This window comes from Stegastes partitus, unplaced genomic scaffold, assembly GCF_000690725.1.
Source record: "Stegastes partitus isolate 25-593 unplaced genomic scaffold, Stegastes_partitus-1.0.2 Scaffold319, whole genome shotgun sequence".
Taxonomy (NCBI): domain Eukaryota; kingdom Metazoa; phylum Chordata; class Actinopteri; family Pomacentridae; genus Stegastes; species Stegastes partitus.
The window spans coordinates 536875-556234 of NW_007578050.1; the positions used below are offsets into that span (position 1 = coordinate 536875).

At 40.1% G+C, this 19360-nt stretch overlaps 1 protein-coding gene across 1 annotated transcript; it reads left to right on the plus strand.

Moving 5' to 3' along the window:
- The first annotated feature begins 1048 nt into the window (after positions 1 to 1048).
- il2rb (interleukin 2 receptor, beta) lies at positions 1049 to 18813 on the plus strand. Its single transcript, XM_008283567.1, has 10 exons — positions 1049 to 1138; positions 1452 to 1549; positions 1744 to 1888; positions 3015 to 3081; positions 3286 to 3379; positions 3623 to 3768; positions 13468 to 13651; positions 13763 to 13868; positions 13957 to 14035; positions 18046 to 18813. The coding sequence occupies exons 1-10, from the start codon at positions 1134 to 1136 to the stop codon at positions 18811 to 18813; spliced, it is 1692 nt and encodes a 563-aa protein (XP_008281789.1). The 5' UTR covers positions 1049 to 1133.
- The last annotated feature ends 547 nt before the right edge of the window (positions 18814 to 19360 follow it).

Sequence of the window (19360 nt, forward strand, 5' to 3'; positions counted from 1 at the left end):
GCTCCATGAAAATCTGTTCTTGTGAATTTATCAGAGATTGGTCACGGGTCCAGACAGAACCATCACTCGGTCCGCCATGCTTATGCATGCCAGTTTTTGTGAGTTTACGTCACCATTGGAACCTTGACCTACCATACTTGCCACACATCAAATTGTACTGATGTTAGATGTCTAAAAATTTTATATAAACCCAAGACTGTATTTTTAGTTTGCAATTCAGTTACATCATGTACATACAGTTAACAGTTAATGAACATACCTTGAAATCGCTTGACGTAAGTGGCTGCAGAAATGAAATGTTTCTTGACCACTGACTGAAGAACTTCCTGCCGCTTTAACATTATTTCCCTTTTGTTTTTGTGGAGGAATTTTAGTAGTATGTACCATATGTGTCTGCAGTGGTTGCAGCTGTAACAGTGGTGGTTTTGGCGCTGTACAGCTTTGTGTGTGCATGCGTGTGTGTGTATAAGTGTTTGGATTTAAAATAGCCTAATGGTTCTAAATGTGGTAGCTTTAGCATCTTTATTATCATCATATGAATTTTGTTTTTAAGCTGAATTTCATTTGACAACTTAAACAATTTAATAACATATTGTGCAAGTTTCTGTTTATACAATCCACTTGACATTTTGATTATAACAGGATGTGATGTTGTTCTAAATTTGTTGCTTCCAGTACAATTATTATCTTAAACAAAATGTGATGGGGCCCAGCTAACGGCTGCTACTAGTGAGCAGGAGGTGCTCTTTTCGCTGTCATCCCCCACCCTCGTCCCACCACACACACACACACACACACACACACACACACACACATGCACACACACACGCACACACTCATTCTTTCTCGCTATCACTCACCGCTTAAAGAAGTTTCCTGTAAGCCTCAGACACAAGCTGTGGTTTCAAGTGGAAAATGTCACTGGGCACTCGAAACAAAACACGAGAGGTGAGAATGAGGATGAATGTGAGTGACAGAAACAGAGAGAGAGAGAGAGAGAGAGACAGAAAGAGAGAGAGATTGCACAAGAGTACATATAGAAAGGGACAGAAAGATACAGAAGTAAAAAGAAATCTTGTCATCGGCCCAGAGACGACAATGTGTTTCCTCTTGTTGACCTGCTACCAAGAGTGATGAGGTACTACTTTAATTTTTAAAAACTAATCCTGTTAAAAATAACAATAATATAAGAATAAAGAGAATAATGTGCAATTTTCCTGTAACAATCTTAAATACATAGTGTGTATTTTAGTGTTTTGTAGTCTTTAAATCAATATTGTTCCTTATTTGATTAGCGAGAAAGCACATTATCTTAAAACATGATATAGCTATAGCTGTGTAGGTATATGATAGAGCAAACATATATACCAAAGTTTTTGTCATTTTTTTTTGTTCCAGTTTGAGAACACTGTCATTCTAATGTACAGTACATGATTCCTCCCTGTTTACAGTCATATTGCAGTCATAGCCATGGAGATGCTGTGCTCCTTCTATGTCCTGATGATTCTGTTTTCAGTGCATGCAACACACTCTCACAAAGGTTCAACTGGTATGGCCATTTATACATTGCTTCTCGGAATCTATGCTACTGTCCAAAGTTGAAAAACTAAATCCTTCGGCTTGCAAATGTTTTCTAAGTGAATACATGGATCATCGGCCTATCTAAATCTGAAGTCCAGTGATGCTGATAAAGAGATCCCATCCTAATCTCTTTTCTCTTGTCTGTTATATCTGTCACTCAAGAACTCTTCTGCACAAATGACTTTGTCAACAATGTCAGGTGTACATGGAATAGCTCTTCTGGGGGTCCTGACGTGAATTGTTGGATCTCTGGTGTGAAGAAAGGCGGGAAGCCGAAGAACAACATTGAACAATCTGAACTAATTATGTAAGAAATTTTAGATATTGTACTTATAACTGCTTGCCAAAATATTATGAATACTTGCTTAACTACAGAGATAAGGCATTTACAATTGCAGACAAAATTATTAGCCCCCTTGATGCTAATAGTCAGTTGTGTATCCTTTTCGCTGGATAAGAGCTTGCAGTCATTTGTTGTAGTTTGTAACAAGTCTCTGACACATCTCCTGAGGAATCCCAGCCCATTCTTCTTTGGCAAGTCTCTCCAGCTTCTCCAGATTTGATGGTCTTCTGGCATGGACCCTGGCTCTCTTTGAATTTCTTGATGAGACTTCTCGCTCCACTTCATGACACGTGGAAACACTGTGATAACTTTGTATACCCTTCTCCTACTTTGTAAGCATCAACAATTCTTTTTCTCAAGTCTAAACGGATTTTTTTTGTTTTTGGCATGATGCTTTCTCAAGTGACAGCTCAAATCCTTAATGAAGATTTTATAGGGTGAGTAAAGTTTAGGACAACCCCCACTGATTACAAGCTGGGGCGGCTGTGGCTCAGGTGGTAGAGCGGGTTGTCCTCCAGTCGCAAGGTTGGCGGTTCGATCCCCCGGCCCTCCTCAGTTGAAGTGTCCTTGGGCAAGACACTGAACCCAAAGTTGTTTCCAATGACAGGCAGCACCTTGCATGGCAGCTCCGTGCCATTGGTGTATGAATGGGTGATTGAGAAAACAGTGTAAAGCGCTTTGGATAAAATAAGTGACCATTTACAAGCTGTGAGCATTACAAAGTTAAAGAACATGATTGCACAACAGTGGTTTGTGCTGTGGCTCAGTAAAAAGGTCAGTTCTTAAGGGGGCTAATAATTTTGACCCTGATAGTTCTTGGTTTTTGTAAAATAATTTTGTGTCTGTTTGCAAAGTAAAATAATTTTAGCATCCAAAATAAAACTTGGATGTTTGGAAAAGCTGTGTTACAAGTTCCTTGATTTGTTTAATAGCACTTGGGAATTAAAAAAAAAAAAAAAACTAACTAAAAATAATAATAATTTTGTCTTCAACTGTGTGTTGGGATGTGAAAATGTTTTTACCATTATTCACCCTGGAGTAAATCAGTGATTCTTTTTTTTTGCTTTTATTATTTTTTTTTTTTAACTAGCCGAAGGTGCAAGCTGAAACAACACAGAAACTCTCTTCCAGGCTGCAATTTTGTCTTTGAAAATAGAGTAAGTCTCTAGCATCTATTATCCATAAGAGCATGCAAACATACCATGGATCTTATCCTGTTGATTATTATTTGGTTGTGTTTTTGTCAGCCATAGCATCAAAATTACTGTCATAAACAAAAACAGAAATCCATAGACCTTTGTTGTTAAATTACCCATACAATTGCTGTGCTCATATTTTAACGATTTAATGGGTCCCTCCAGGAGTTCTACGCTTTTGAAGTAATGCCAAACATCAGTATGAATTGTAATGGGACGTTGGTGGAGAACCTGGAGAACTATAAGCCACACAATCACAGTAAGTGATATTTATATCAGTGATTTGTCTCTTTAACAGTTATTCCCATATCTTGTTTTAAAGACATAATAATAATAATAATAATAATAAAAATGAAAACAAGATGATGCAAATTTGATTAAATGTTTAATGTATTGCTAAAAAGGAATCTATTACCTTTCTTACACATATGTATGGGTGTGTGTGTGTGTGTGTGTGTGTGTGTGCGTGTGTGTTTGTGTGTGTGCGCATTTGTGCATGAAGTTAAAATGCATCCTCCAGGTGTTCCCAATGTCAGCAGCAATGCAAATGACACCGTGATATCGTGGAGACCAGGTCGCCCTGTCTCAAGGTTTTTCACATCCTTTGAATTCCAAGTTCAGGTCAAGCAGAAAAACCAGACTTGGAGGGTAAGTGCACATGTATTCATGGAGATTTTATTTAAAAAAATACAATACATATGCGTTGAGCTTACAATTTGAATTACATTGGGGCAAGAATACACTACCAGTTGTATGAGTATATGTGTAGCCCTCTAATGGGTTTCTCTGTTGATGGTGTGACCATGGCCATCCCACACAACAACGGTACCTGTAGTTGTAGCTGATCAATCTCAATAGAAGAATAATGTTACAGTTTTGCTTACTGTTGTCATCTCATGCCGTTCATTCATAAGCCAGCAGATCAGCAGATAAAAATGTGCTCAAAATTTCCCATTAAATTAATATAGTATGATTTTTGTGCGCACCCATGCAGTACCACAAAGGTGAACAGCAGTTTTTGAGTTGTTTATCAATTGCTTTTAATGTAAAACAGGACTCCTTTTTTTTCCATGGAGATCATGGGGAACATTCCATTGGTTCACCTGGGGTAATGTGAGGTGGAGGAAACTTTACACCTTCTTTAGCCAGTCCCTACAAAAAAAAGAGCAGTGTCAGAAGTCCTCTTCATTCATTGCAGTTAGAGTGATGGAAGGGATCTCTCAAGTGTCAATCTCAATGACATGCACCACCTACACCTGCAGGAGCCAAACACAAAGATAACACAAACATCTTCTCTGGCATCACATAAAGATGTAGATGAAAGGCGAGTGCCAGCCAAGAGAATACTGACAAAGTTAATAGGTCTGTGAACAGTATTATGGCCACACATGTTCACTGTTTAAATGGCAACCTAATGCATTACCTGCACATAAGATTTGCTCTTCAGCTATTTTTGCACAGAGGAGCTGATTTCATCATTAAACAGTTTTACTGAGTCCACTAAAAGCCAGTGTCATCCAACAGTGATGTGTCATGTATGATAGTTTACAATCTCTTGAGGTTGAATCTCAGTTATGTTTTTTATTCCCGAACATGCCCCACAGTGCCATGGCTTATGTGATGAGTGCTTTTTTTTTTTTTTGAAACAGTATTTTTAAAATTTCACTATTTGCAGCCATAACATTGTTCAGTCTTACCAGCTATGCTTTTCCTCATTCCCTACGCCCTCGACTGTTCTTGCTGTGTTATTTCTGTACCGCCCTAGTCTTACCATCCTGTGCATAGGTTAAAACAGAGCTCATAGTTGACAATGATTACAAGTGTGCTGTCCTAAGAGCATCACTGTTTTAGAGAGAGGTTGTAACTGGTGAAAATTTTGTTTCAAAAACTTTCATTTAGGTTGGCCCTTCATTCCTTTCATAGTGGCTGAAGTAAATCACGAAGCTGAAATGCAAAACTTAACATGTTTTTTTTTGGTTTTTTTCAACCAGGCATTACAGTAGACATATAAACTGCACTGTGTTCATTTTAATTATAAATGCAGCTTTCATTCATTTAGTCAGGACTTTATTCACTGACAGTACGGACAACTGCATTTTTTTTTATTGTTGATGGTGATGTTTACCAGTTTTTGCTGAAATGCATTCTCATTAATTACATGTATGTTGCGATGGAGATTCAACTGTCTCTTTTCATTATGCAGACTTGTCGTGTGATAGGTAATGGTTTACATTTTACTGTAAATTGTGCTTTATGTTATTTATTAGTCAATTTAATCCATTAATGTATGCATAATTTTAGGAATGCTTAAACATAAATTATAGAAATGTTAATTAAATGTTGCTATTTTTCACAGTGACGCTAAAAAATAGATCACACAGTGCAGTGTTTCCTTTAGGATTTTTTTCAGCATCGGGGGCAAGCTATCCGGGGAGTCGTGTCAGCGTAAACAAATGACACCTGACAGTAGATTTTACTTTTACAACCTATTCATTGAATGGCCAGTTGAAAATCACTTTTTAAAGGCTGAAAGTAAAAAAAAATAAAACAAATAAAAATAAAACAATAAAATTAAATGAATAAAAATAAAAGCTATAAATACTAATTTCTTGATGGGACTGTAGAATCAGTGGCAAAGTTTGGACCGAGGCTCAGAGCAGTTAATTTTTCTGGGTTTTTTATAGAAGGGCTATAAGGCTCTGTTGAGAAATTCTCCGAGAGGCACAGCAGCATACATGCTGCAAGCTGATCCCCTGCAGCCTGTTTCTCTAGTCAGTCTTCACCTACAAATAGAAACAATAATGACATTGTTTCTCTCAATTTCCTACACCCTAATCATTTAAAATTGTTTCTAGTTTGTGTCCGATGATATATTATTAAATGTCTGCTGCTGCCCACTGCTCCTCCCTGCCTAATGTTACTTGTCTTATACGATTACATAAAACATTAACGTTAGATAATTTACACTCACATCACACCTGATTATAGTGTGAACACTATTTTTTACCTAACATCATCATTTATGAGTCAGTAAAAGGCTAATGATACCTGACTAGCATCATCTCCATCAGGTGTTCTCTTCTTAGAGAAATATTTGAACAAGCTCATCTGAAGATGCAGTCAGCAGTTCCATCACGGTGTGTAAATGTCAGTTTAACGGCATCAGTTAGTTTACTCATGTTAGCGACACTGAGTTGGCACCGGGCCCAATTAACTTAAGATACCAATATGCTACGTAACGTTAGCAGGCCATCAATATTTTGCGAAAGTCTATTTAACTTGTAAAATCTATTCTGAGCTATCTTAAGCTAATAAGTCTACCTTTTCTCCGGTAAGTTGCTGCCCAATTCTCCAAGACGACCCTCCTCTGTCTCTCTGACCTGAAGCCTGGTGCTGGACGGGATGTCACTTTCAAGGCTCAGGAGTAATTAACATCGTGTAAACCCCCCAAAGAGTAGATACTGAGCAAGATAGTTATCTGTAGTTTACCTTCACGGCGCATTAAACCCCCAAAGAGTACAGACTGAGCAAGATAGTTATCTGTAGTTTAGCTTCGTACTCGCGAGTACCCAACCCAGTGCAGGACTCTGCTGTGAAGGTGGAGACATGTGGCGGTGGTGTATTTGCGACAATAAATACACTGAACAAAAATATAAATGCCCCATGTCAAATATTGTTGCCATGTGGAATTAACAACTGTAAATGAGCATTTCCTGACATTTTATTGTAGAAAAGTAATATTTTTCTTGATTTGTGTATAATTTTTAATCCAACTTGCTGTCAGTAAGCATTACTCAGTGAGTTGTTTTTTTACTCAGTACATGGGTGAGGCATGTCCAGTGGTTGATAAGACAAAATGAGCAACAGCTGGACAATCCTTAGACTTGGGACAATAAAAGGCCACCCCAAAATGTCAAATTTTGTGACAAGTCATAATGCCTCAGAAGTCGCAAGTTATGGAGGAGTAGCTGCACGGCTCAATGTCCATTATCAGACCATAGGCCATTTAAGAGTTCGTTTCCAACAGACTGGCACTACTGCAAATCGACCTCATCCTCGTCGGCCACGTGTGACCACTCCAGCACAAGATCGCCATATCCGGCTCGTCCATCTGCAGGATTGGCTAAGACACGCACAGCTGATGAGACTATTAGTCTGCACAACAGACGCATCACACCTCAGACTGTCCGTAACCGCCTACGAGAAGCCAACTTGCATGCTCGCCGCCCTCACCGTGGTCTGGATCTCACTACTGTCCAGTGTAGGAACCGACTCGCATTGGCGAATGCACATGTCCAATGGCCCTTGGCACGCTGGAGAAGAGTGATGTTCACGGATGAATCCAGGTTCCAGCTGTATCTTGCAGATGGAAGACAGCGTGTCTGGCAACATGTGGGTGAACGGTTTGCAGATTCAAATGTTATGCCCAGGGTTGCCCATGGAGGTGGTGGCATTATGGTGTGGTCAGGCATCACATATGGGCATAGAACACCATTGCACTTCATTGAAGGGAACCTTAATGCACAAAGATATCAGGACGAGATTCTCACCCCAATTGTTGTGCCGTTTGTGCGCCAGCATGACATCACCTTTCAACATGACAATGCCCGACCTCATGTTGCCCGCATCTGCATGGAATTCCTTCAAACAGAGGACATTGAAGTTCTGGACTGGCCTGCATATTCGCCAGACATGTCCTCAATAGAGCATCTTTGGGATGTTCTGGATAGGCGTGTCCGGGACTGTGTTCCAGTTCCAGCCAATGTGGGTCAGCTCCATGTGGCACTCCAGAAGGAATGGAATAACATTCCACAGGCCACCATAGACAATCTGATCAACTCCATGCAAAGAAGATGTGTTGCTCTGAGAGACGCAGCTGGCGGACACGCAAGATACTGAAAAATCAAATTCCTCAACCTGACCCCTATCATGTTCAAAGGACTGTCAATCCGCTACAAATGGCCACACCACGATGTTATCAATGCTGATATGAAGATCAGTAATTACTGAAGATATATTTTGAGTTTCTCTATATATTGCATGACCCAAATGTTTATAAAACTCTTTTATTTGACATGGGGCATTTATATTTTTGTTCAGTGGAAATAAATAAATATATATATATATATTTTTAAAATTAATAAATAATGACATATTCCATTCACTGATTTAGTATAAGCATTAAAGACAAGTCAAAACAGAAGTCATATCCAGGCCATGTTTGCAAATGAGAACTGGTTCTCAAACATTTTTACCTGGTAAAATAAAGGTCAAATAAATAAATAAATAAATATCAAACACAAAATATGGCATCACATCAAAACTAGAACGCCGCATCAAACACTTGACATCACAATGACATAACCGGTACTCCAGTTTATGGGGCAATTGTGTTGTCCAGTAATCACAATAGTTTAATTAATTAAAAAGAACACATCCAAAAAATGTTTTTAAAAAACCCATAGCTAAAGCCTCATATTTCTCTACCAGTGTGAACTGAGGATCTCCTTACAAAATGCAGTAAATGTTTTGGCTTATATTATTACTACCCAGCCAGCATAATTTAACATCTACAACATCCAGTCTATGGTCTACATTATATAGCATCACCACAGCCTGTGAACAGATTGTATGTATACGATAAACTTGTTTCACCTGTTTAACTCTAGAGATGTGGCAGGTGTTCAGTACTACCTAATGACAACATAGAAAGTTACAGTTGTAATATGCTATTTTTTTTTCCTTTCTTTTTTTTTGACAGCTTTTGTTGCATTTATTTCTTTATCTTTCTGGATCCTGTGGTTGTAATCCCAAATACCAAAATATTGCTTACAATTCCACCCAACCGGTCGAGGCAGATGGCCGTCCCTCCCTGAGCCTGGTTCTGTCGGAGGTTTTTTTTTTCCCCTGTGGGGGTTTTCGGTTCCTTCCCACTGTTGCGGACTGCTTGCGGACTGCTGAAGCTTATAGGGAATCCAGATGTTTTGGATTGTTGGGTGTTTCTGTTTCTGCCTTTGTGAAGCGCTATGAGATGACTTGTTGTAAATATGCGCTATACAAATAAAATTGAATTGAATTGAATTCATGAGCTAATGTGTTTGGTGGGACCCGTGCTGGGCAAAGACTTTCACACTGGCTAATAGCAGAAAAAACTAAGTTCCAGCCCAATTGAGCCGGCATCTAGCGTTTATCGCGATTGTGATTTCTTACCAGATAATTGCTTGTGGGTTACTGGTTTAATGTGCATGATCACTGCTAAGAGCCAACTTCACAGTCAGCGAAAGAGCTGGTGAAGAAACTTTTCTCAAGTTGTAAAGGCATCTCTCTGCCGAGGCCTTAATGCCACTAAAGCGTGTTGCTGCAGAGCGCTTGTTGGTAGTTTGTGTTAAGTGCAGACCTCACGTGTGCTATCAGTGGATGTCTACTCTCTATCTCTCTCTCCCCTTAACATGTCTGATGTCATGATTTCAGCTCTCTAAGTCCCAGATCGCCTCCATGGCTTAGGCAACTTACTCCACAAAGTTAACTTAGCATGAAGCTATCTAAATTCCAAGATACGTGATTTTACACAAGGAAGTGAGCATCTTTGTGGCCAGTCCCCGACGCCTGAAAAGGTGTGACTGTGAGATTTTTCAACTTTGGCAAGCCACCAGGATAATTTTTTGTGGGTTGTGACGATGACCATGATAGGTGTGTGCTGTGTTTGACTCACCAACATGCACTATTATCCGGAGAGAGCTCACAGTCTTGTATGGACTGTTTTTTAAATGCTTGCACGTACCAGAGAAGCCAAGTATTTTTTGTAAAGTGTGCAGGTTACTTCTATTTTTCTGCAGTTCACAGAGTGAAAATTGGAAGAAGGATGGATGCCACTAAAGAAAAACAGGAGTGTTGAGGGCCTTGGAAAGGCCCTTGGCCCACCCCCACTGTGGAGTCCACAGCAGTTCAACCCTCATAATAGCACCCTTCCTATTCCCACTCCAGGGTTGGAGTTGGCAGAGGAGGAAGAAGAACAAGAGGAGGACGTGGATATACAAACTATCTACTCTTCCAAAGAGAATGACCTATCGTGTATGCAGCAATTTTGATGAGGTAGTTGGCAAGGCAACCAGTGTTCTGGATGTCAGCATCCCTGACAACCTCATGGAGCCCACCTCCCTCTCAGGTTGAGGAGGATGTGGAAATGCATCTCCAGCACAGGTGTTTCTCCTGCCTCACTTTTGAGACTTGGTGTGTAAAGAATTTTACCAGCAGTTCCATTCTGGGTACAGCCACCTACCCTAACAGGAATTGCAGAATTATGGATGGCCTGCTTGCAAGGCGAAACTATGGCTATGCAGGCCTAATTGGCAAACACTGGAGCTATTGTATCCCTTTACCTTCATCACTTGTATCATCAGAGGCTGGAAGGTTCTGGGGGTTTCAGTATGGTGGATGAACTTCCAGCAGCCCTTCATGTCATTCCTCCATGTGCATCAGAGGTGTCTGGTGGTCTTCATAGGCAGGCAAGAGGCCATGGCTGGATGCTTCCTAGAGGCATGGTAATCGCCAACGAGTCAGAGTAGGAAGAGCAACTACAAAGGCTCAGGGGTCCTCCAAGTCCCCACCTCCCTCCTGACAATCCATAAAACTGGGCCAGCAGATCCTCCGATTCCTGGATGTGATTCCCACTATTATCGTATTGCTTCAGGTTCGTGAGCTGAAAGTATATTCTGTTCTGGCCTAGTCAAGACAGCATCCCTCAAAATAAAGAGAGGCATTCACTATCACTGTGATCTTTCCAGTGCATTGCAGTGCCACAAGCTAGTACACTTGGGGGGGATCCCTGCTGAGCACAAACTTCCCAGTCGGCTAAGCAGCAGGTAAGGACACTTTCCTCTGACAGTGTCAGCATCTACAAAAGAGCTATCTGTTGCAGCTGTGCATGCCATTGTATTGCTCATGGAGCCAACACACTCGGTAGGACCTTCACTGAATGCAGACCTTCTTGTCCACCAACAGTTTGTGTGAGAATATTACTCCAGCCTAGCCAGCGTGATGCTGGCTAGGCTGGAGTAATATTGTCACGACATCTGAATGCCCCTGAACCATATTGGTGCGGTAGCCAGCTAACGCTTTCAGTGATAGTCCATGACAAGTGCAGCTGGGGCAGCTGACAGTGGACATCTACCCCCTCCCTTAGCTGGTCTGTATGGGCTCAGAGGAATGAATAACTGTCAATGTGGCTATTGTCTTGGAACACATGCAAGGCTCGGGGCAGTGGTTTAACATTATAAAGTTTGGTTTCTCGCCATTTTACCTGACAACATTCCGGACCATGGAGAAGACTAGAAATTTAAGCTGTCCTGCTGGATTGTGGACACCATTCAGCAAATGTGTGTTCACAGTCTGGGTACACTCACTTTGTGGTGTGGTTACCCTAACAAGGAGCCTCTCTCACTGCTGTATATGCAGTAGCCATGTGGTCATCTCAGTTGACTGTTTCTCAAAATCATTACCTGAATATAGCAGCCAGTCCCTCCTCCAGGGTAGCACTGAGTGTGACTCATCAGTGGATCACTGGACCAGACCTCTGTCTATCTTCGTTGTCTCCCTTGGTCAGCTTAACAGCTTGCTAGTTGATCTGAGTGGCAACTCTGTTCACAGGTTTGGCTGTTTCATCTTGGCCTTTTACTCTGTTCCTGGGGTCAGTCTTGCATCTTGGGGAGTGGCCTAAGCAGCCCTTTTGCCTCTCAGGCCTGTTTTTTTGCATTGTACAACACCTCCACCTGATTGATATGTTTGTATGATTGATAACTAAGTATACATTTGCAAATAGTTAATTTGTCATTTATCAGCTGTTTGGGCTGCCATCCCCTCACAGTGTGTGTTAAAGAGTTAGCCCATACATGTGAAATATTTAACTGGGTGGAGAGATTGTATGGTTACATTGTAACCTTTCTTCTCTGAGTCTCTCCAGCTCTTTTGGCCGCTCAGAGACACATTTTGATCGAACCATCAGTGAATTCACACAGGTGCTTTATAGGTAACCTCTGGGGCATGACCATTGAAGCCAGTGTGTCTTAAAGAAATATCCACATACCCTGATGAGCAGGGGGGTCATTCCTCATACATATGAAATATGTAATTGGGTGAAGAGATAGTCTCTTCACTCAGAGAACCAAGGATACCATGGAAGCATTTATTCACTAAAAGTTACATAAACCTGAACCCCCACCATGGACAGTTTTATCAACTTACATAGGGATGCAGCGTCACACCAACCTAATATACTTTAACTTGGTCACATGTGACAAAAACACAAATTAAATGTTGTTAATTTAGTGCTGGTTATTTAAAATTTTTGTCATGCTTCATTTAATAGCTATGGTAACAGTTTCTTGTTAGACAGGTATCTAGGTATCCAGGTAGTTTGGTTAGCAAGGTGCATCCATAATTCAAGTGTGCTAAACTGGAATGTCTCCCATTCTGTAGTCAAAGCATGCAGGAAAAAATGAATTAACTATTGGGATGCATTGTACACATTATACTCAATGTTAAAATTACATACAATTTTTTTGTATTAAAATTGAAAGCCATCTAGAAAATAAACAGTTGCTTACCAAACTTGATATCAAAATCCCTTAATGGTCTGTTAATACAAATAATCAAAGAAAAAGTCAAAATTCAGCCAAAAACTGATTAATAGAAGCTAAAGCAGCGGAATAGTTATTACCTATTGTACCAACACATGATGACAACATGAATTATTCCTTCTATATTATTTTCCAAAGAACCAGCAGAGCACTGAATTAAATGACTGAATTTAGCAAATACAATCAGAATGATGTTTGGGACATTTTTTTGACATAGCACTTTATGAAAGAAAGGGATGTTGTTTGAGTAGGAATCTATTGTGTTGTGTAAACATTTATACTCTACACCAGTAGGCGTCACTGTGTTATATGATGCTTACTAAGATGCTGTAAAAAAGAAGTAAAAGAGAGTTCTAAGATGGTGACTACCTATAATGACGTTACTTGAGTGTATTCAAGTAATTGTTGTTCTATCTATTACAATTGTTTTCATTTGACATCCTACATAATATATTGGAGCCAGAGATGTTTTGGAGCCAGCCCCTATTGGCCATCAATGGTCTTACATTTTACGTTTTTGTATTGGCTTCACTTTCAGAGACAATGGCTCTATCTTTTATTTGTAGTGTATGTTTTTACACACAGGTCATAGAAATTCAAATGCAACAGAACTGATCTTGCTCATGATGTAAATTACTGTAGCAAATAATTTGAGATTCCAGTTGTTAACATGTACACTTTGGTATTTTGCCAAATTTTTATCTGTCAACAGGAGGCCAGCACTTTGTCTACACAAGAACAAGAGCTAAGAATACCTGTTTGGCAGCTAAAGGGGCTCTGGCAAGTCAGAGTGAGAGTGAAGCCCACTAATAGACTTAGCAGCCATTGGAGCAGCTGGAGTTCCGCGACGTCCTGGGTGGGAGTGACAGACAGGGCGGATACATCAGATAATCAAGGTAGCAGCAACAAACCACTGCATTTTCAGGTGGTTCAAGTGCCAACCCAACTTTTCTCATGTCTTAACGGCACTGAAATTCTAATTTTAACTGGGAAGCGCTCTGTTTCAGAATGGTGGCTGGATCAGATGTCACTGGTAATAAGTGGACTGATATTCTCCTTGTGTCTCATCGTAGTTGTAATGCTGGCTCTTTATAAGAGCTGCAAGACCAGAGGGTGAGTATGCTGTAGCCTTGTGTGCTTATCTGAACATGTGTCTTTGAATGCAGTATGTCTAATCCAAGTCTTACTCATGTTGTTTAAGGTTCCTTAAAAGTAGGCCAGTGCCAAACCCCTCAAAGTACTTTTGCACTCTCCACTCTGTCCAAGGAGGAAATCTAAAGGTAAGAATAAGTGTTCTTACAAAACCTTAATCCTTTTACCACAGTATTTTACCAAATGCATCGTTCTGACAAGCCTGAGCCCTGCAGGCATTTTTTTTTTTTTTTTTTAAAACAAACAAACAAAAAAAAGAACTTCAAACTATTTCTGGTATAATTATACAGTGTGTGTGGAGATTCTCAGTTATCCAGGTCATGGTAATCGTAGGTCCTTCAGCTCCTCATTACAGCTACACAAACAGCCATCAGAAACAATAATCTCACAGAGGCAGAAGCAGGCCAGCTCGGGTTAAAGATATCAGCAACCCCCTAAATTCAAAAATCCCTCCTTCCAACCTTACAACATCCCAGGAAAGGAGAGAGTAGCGTCTCTTAGCAAGGACAAGAACATCACAATCTTGCCAGCCGACAAAGGTAGATGCACCATGTCAACACAGCCGACTACCACAGGCAAATGACAACTTTACTCAGTGACTGTATCTATGAGGCCCTGAAAAGAGATTCCTTCACCACCCTCCACTCTGCTCACTGCAGACATGTTTGCCTCATTTTTTATGGACGAAGTCTCTGCAATCAGTAACCAGTTCTCTGAGACCCAACAGCATCCAACCTCTTATAAACTATTTCCTCGGCACTTAACCCTGCAAAAACACATATCAACTCCGCACTTGCTACGGGTGTGTTCCTCGCTACATTTAAGCATGCTTGAGTCACTCCAATACTCAAAAAAACTACACTCGACCCAGCCCAGGTTGAAAACTACAGACCAGTTCCATTACTGCCTTTCCTGTCTAAAATGCTTGAGTGAACTGTCTTCAACCAAAGCCTCTACTTCCTCTGTGACAACAACCTGTACGACCCCTGTCAGTCTGGTTTTAAATGGGGTCACTCTACTGAGACTGCACTCCTGTTTGTAACAGAATCACTTCATTCTAAGGATCTGCCCTCCCCTGGTTTATGTCCTACTTCTCAGGTAGATACTTCAGAGTATCCTGGAGGGGAGAAGTGTCCGAACCGCACAACATATTTACAGGGGTTCCTCAAGGGTCAGTGCTCGGTCCCCCTCTCCCAATGGGACCTTTATCAAATCAACAAAAAGGTCTCAAAAACCCAGCACCACTACAAACAGTGAAGAAAGGAAGAACAGGAGAAACAACTTTGTTATCCCATATGTAGCTGGAGTATCTGAAAAACATAACATATCAGTGCACTTCAGACCCAGTAACAGTCTGAGACAAAAACTGGTTCACCCCAGGGACAAAACACCAACATACAAGTGGGGAACCTATATGCAGTCCAATGCAGAGAAGAGCACATAGATTTGTACATGGGGAAGACTAAACAACAGCTTCACAAGCGTATGGCTCAGCGCAGGAGCCATACGCCATTTCCTCAGGAAAAGAGTCAGCAGTTCACCTGCATCTGAAGGATAAAGGACATTGCATATTTTATTCCTTTATTTTTTCCTTTCCTTTTTATTGTCTATCCACCCATCCATTATCTATACACCGCTTAATCCTCACTAGGGTCGCGGAGGGGCTGGAGCCTATCCCAGCCGACTTAGGGCGAAGGCAGGGGACACCCTGGACAGGTCACCAGTCTATCACAGGGCCACACTTAGAGACAGACAACCAAGCACACTCACATTCTCACCTACGGACAATTTAGAATCACCAATTAACCTCAACATGTTTTTGGACTGTGTATGGGAGGAAGCTGGCGAACCCGGAGAGAACCCACGCTGCACGGGGAGAACATGCAAACTCCACGCAGGTGGGGGCACCGGGACGCGAACCGGCAACCTTCTTGCTGCGAGGCAACAGTGCTACCAACTGCGCCACCCTGCAGTCCCACAAATTGTCTAATAGATCAAAAATCTGATTGGAAAATTTCAGCAAACAGCTGCTGAATCTGCATCTGAAGGATAAGGTACATTCCTTTGAGGACAGCAATGTACACATTCTGGACAGAGAGAACAGTTTGAGAGACAAGTAAAGGAAGCCATCTATGTCAAATTAGAAAAGCCATCTCTAAACAAAAGAGGGGTCTGCAACGCCTCTTATCAAGCACCTATAACAGAGGTCTTTCCCCAGAAAGTTTTGCCATCATTAACATCACCAGTGTCGTGGCAGATTCATATCCTTTGTTGTGTAAATTGGCAGCTTCATCACCATGAATTCTGTAACACCCCATTAGTCAGTTACAACTGAGGAAGCCTCTTGGATGACAGGTGAAACGTCTTCAAGAATATACAAAAGTAGTTCAGTTGATTTCTACTTAAGTTCCTACAATTATACCAGTATACAGTATACAACTCCCTGGTGCTCATATTTCTTCCAACACTGAGGCATTATGAAGTGCATTTCTTGAATTTCTCTTTTAATCCAGTTGTATTAATATGGCAGATAGATTAAATCAATGTTCGGTCAGTAATACCTTCTAACTCCCATCTGCACTTTTTCATTCAACATTTGTCCATAGCAACTGATTCAAACGTTTCATGTTTCAACTAAAAGTGAAAAATTTCCCGCCATAGCTCCAACCACAACTGAAGAAAGGCCTCATTGACGAAAAGCTTCATATTTTGCTAACTTTGATCACTGAACAAGAATGAAACTGTCAAATGTAGTACAACTAGATCAGAAGCAACAGAGCAGTGTTGTGGTGATTTTGGTATTTTAGTCTGCTTTACAGTAAAGCAGTTTTTTTTTATTTACTGCAAATAATGCAAAACCATTAGGTTAAAAGTAGAAAGTGTGACTGTCTAAACTGGTTCACTATCACAACTTGTACATGACATTGAAAAGTCAAGGTGCCATGGCTGAGCCATAGAAAACCCCAACACATTTTAATTCCTTCTAATGACATGTTTTGACTTTCAAGTACATCATACAGCATTGTAGACCTGGCAACAATGACATGATGGAATAAGATTAAGATCACCTACATACAGTTAAGGAGTAATACCTTACTATAAAATATTTAAAAATAGGGGAAAGTACAATACTTAGAAGTACAAGTGCATAGTTGCCTGAAATGTAATTTTTCAAGTAAGATATTTGTACAATCACTGAAACATTCTCACCGGAACAAATTGTCTAACAGATTAAAAATCTGACTGGAAAATTTCAGCAAACAGCTGCTGAATCCCATTTTACATTCTAGCCACCTGTCAACAGAACTCAGTCATTATTTACACATATAGTTCATTTTGATCTGGCTTCCCTATTTTAACATCATAAAAAATATTTCCTTAGACTCAGAATTTTTGTGATTTGCATCTCTGGGCAATATATATCACAGCACGAAGGGACTGGCAAGACTGTTTCAGTGGTTTTGTAATCCTGACAAGTTTTAAAATTGGGAAAGGAGATTTTTCAACAGTTGCTTTAAATCTGAAAAACAGACAATAGCAATATATTCTTCTACATGATATTATTAGAATTTTCCATCCAGCAGAGATAAAGTAACAGAGTGCTCTCTGTAACACATACATAGATAGCCAGAATTTTCAGTGGTAATGCTATAATCATATTTTGCCATGGCTACTGAAATTTCTGTATTCTGATTGGTATGAAGGTGTGGATTAACATTTAGTAACTGAACAATTTATATGCATCATTTAGCATGGAAATTGTGGAAAGAACAAATTGCTAGGTTTTATCCCTGACATAACAGAAGGCCTATTTTAAAGATATGGACATTTACTTGGCAGTGGAGGGATTTTGAAAATATGTTACGATGTTAATGGTTGACTTATTAGAAATGTAGAGTTTAGACTTTTTTGGAGCTTGATTAGAGACTAAAAGTTTGAATTTCTCAGACCTTCCTCCGTCAGTTTTGACTGGGCTTTTCAAACATCTTCGCTTTACAATTTTCTGAAAATGAAAGTACGAGATTGCTGGCATATTCATTTTAGCTTTCTGTTGAAACCTATGCTTTTCTCAACCTTAAATTTCAATTCAGTCCTATGTGAAGCAAGATAATGCACAGTACTTCTTTCTCTTTCCTAGAAATGGCTGAATCCTCTGTCAGTTTCTGAATCATTCTTCACAGCTGAGCCATGTGACCACATTTCATCAGTAGAGGTGTGTGAGGACTGGGATGTGACCCTCTCAACCTCTCCCTCCTCTGGCTTCATCAGCGGCCCGATTTACTTCCAGAGCTACCCTTCTGCTTGCACAGACACCATTGGAATTGTTGACAATTCCTCCTCTTCATCTAATTTCTCTAACATGGGCTATTTCATGTCCAGCTCTTCCAGTGACTTAGCTCAAGCTGACCCCAAGCCAACCTACCTCCCCTATCAGGATGGTTTCCACCATCCACACAACAGCAACAACCTTAAGCTTAAGTCCTCCCCCTGCGCTTCACACACCACTTGTCCAGCCTATAAAAGTTTGAAGAGCGAGCCGCAAAGCCCAGACTCTGGTTTTGGTATTGGAAAAGAAGATGAAAAGGAAAATGAAACGGACATGAACATAGATGGGGAACTGGTTTTGGATGATAACAGCTCTCATTTTCTCATCCTCCCTCTACATCTTCCTTTCCAGATGCGCCCTCAGTTTGTTTTTCCCACACTTTCTTATCCTCCCAGTGTAACACAGATATCCAATGACAGCCAACAAGTGGCTGTACCTGTGACAGCTGCTGGTATTAACTCTGCAGAGCTTGTGGCTGGTGCAATTTGCAGGTCTTCTTCCGTGTCTATGGAGCCCTCTAAAACTGGCTATCTGACACTCAAAGAGCTACAGACAGCATTCAGCAATAAATCCATCTAAAATATATATATATATATATATATATATATATATATATATATATATATATATATATATATATAATTACAGTATATCAGTGCTCATTTCAAATTTTATCTTTTTTTTTTTAAACACCAAATTTAATCTGATTTAATTCTAATTGAATTGTAGATTCAGAAGAAGAGAAATTCTAATATTTACTCTCCTCCTTGCTCTGTTGTTTCCAGACACCAACATCTAATAAAAACATTTAGCTGTTTAGTTGCTAAATGCTCCAATATGGTCACAGGCTACTGGCTAATTGTTGCATTTGCTGTTGGAAATGTATGTAAATCTATGTGTTCACACAACATGCTAAAGAACAGCCTGACCTTTAATACAGTGTTAAGGGCCAGGGTCAGAAACATTTGAAGAATCAACCAGTTCTGTATCAAAGTAAGAACAAAAAACTTTTAATAAAGAGTGTGTAAGTTTGCTTTAGGATCAATCCATGAAAAGACTGCACTATCTAAACATATATTAACGTGTGGGAATTTATTAAGTCCATAACATTTAAACATTAGTTTAG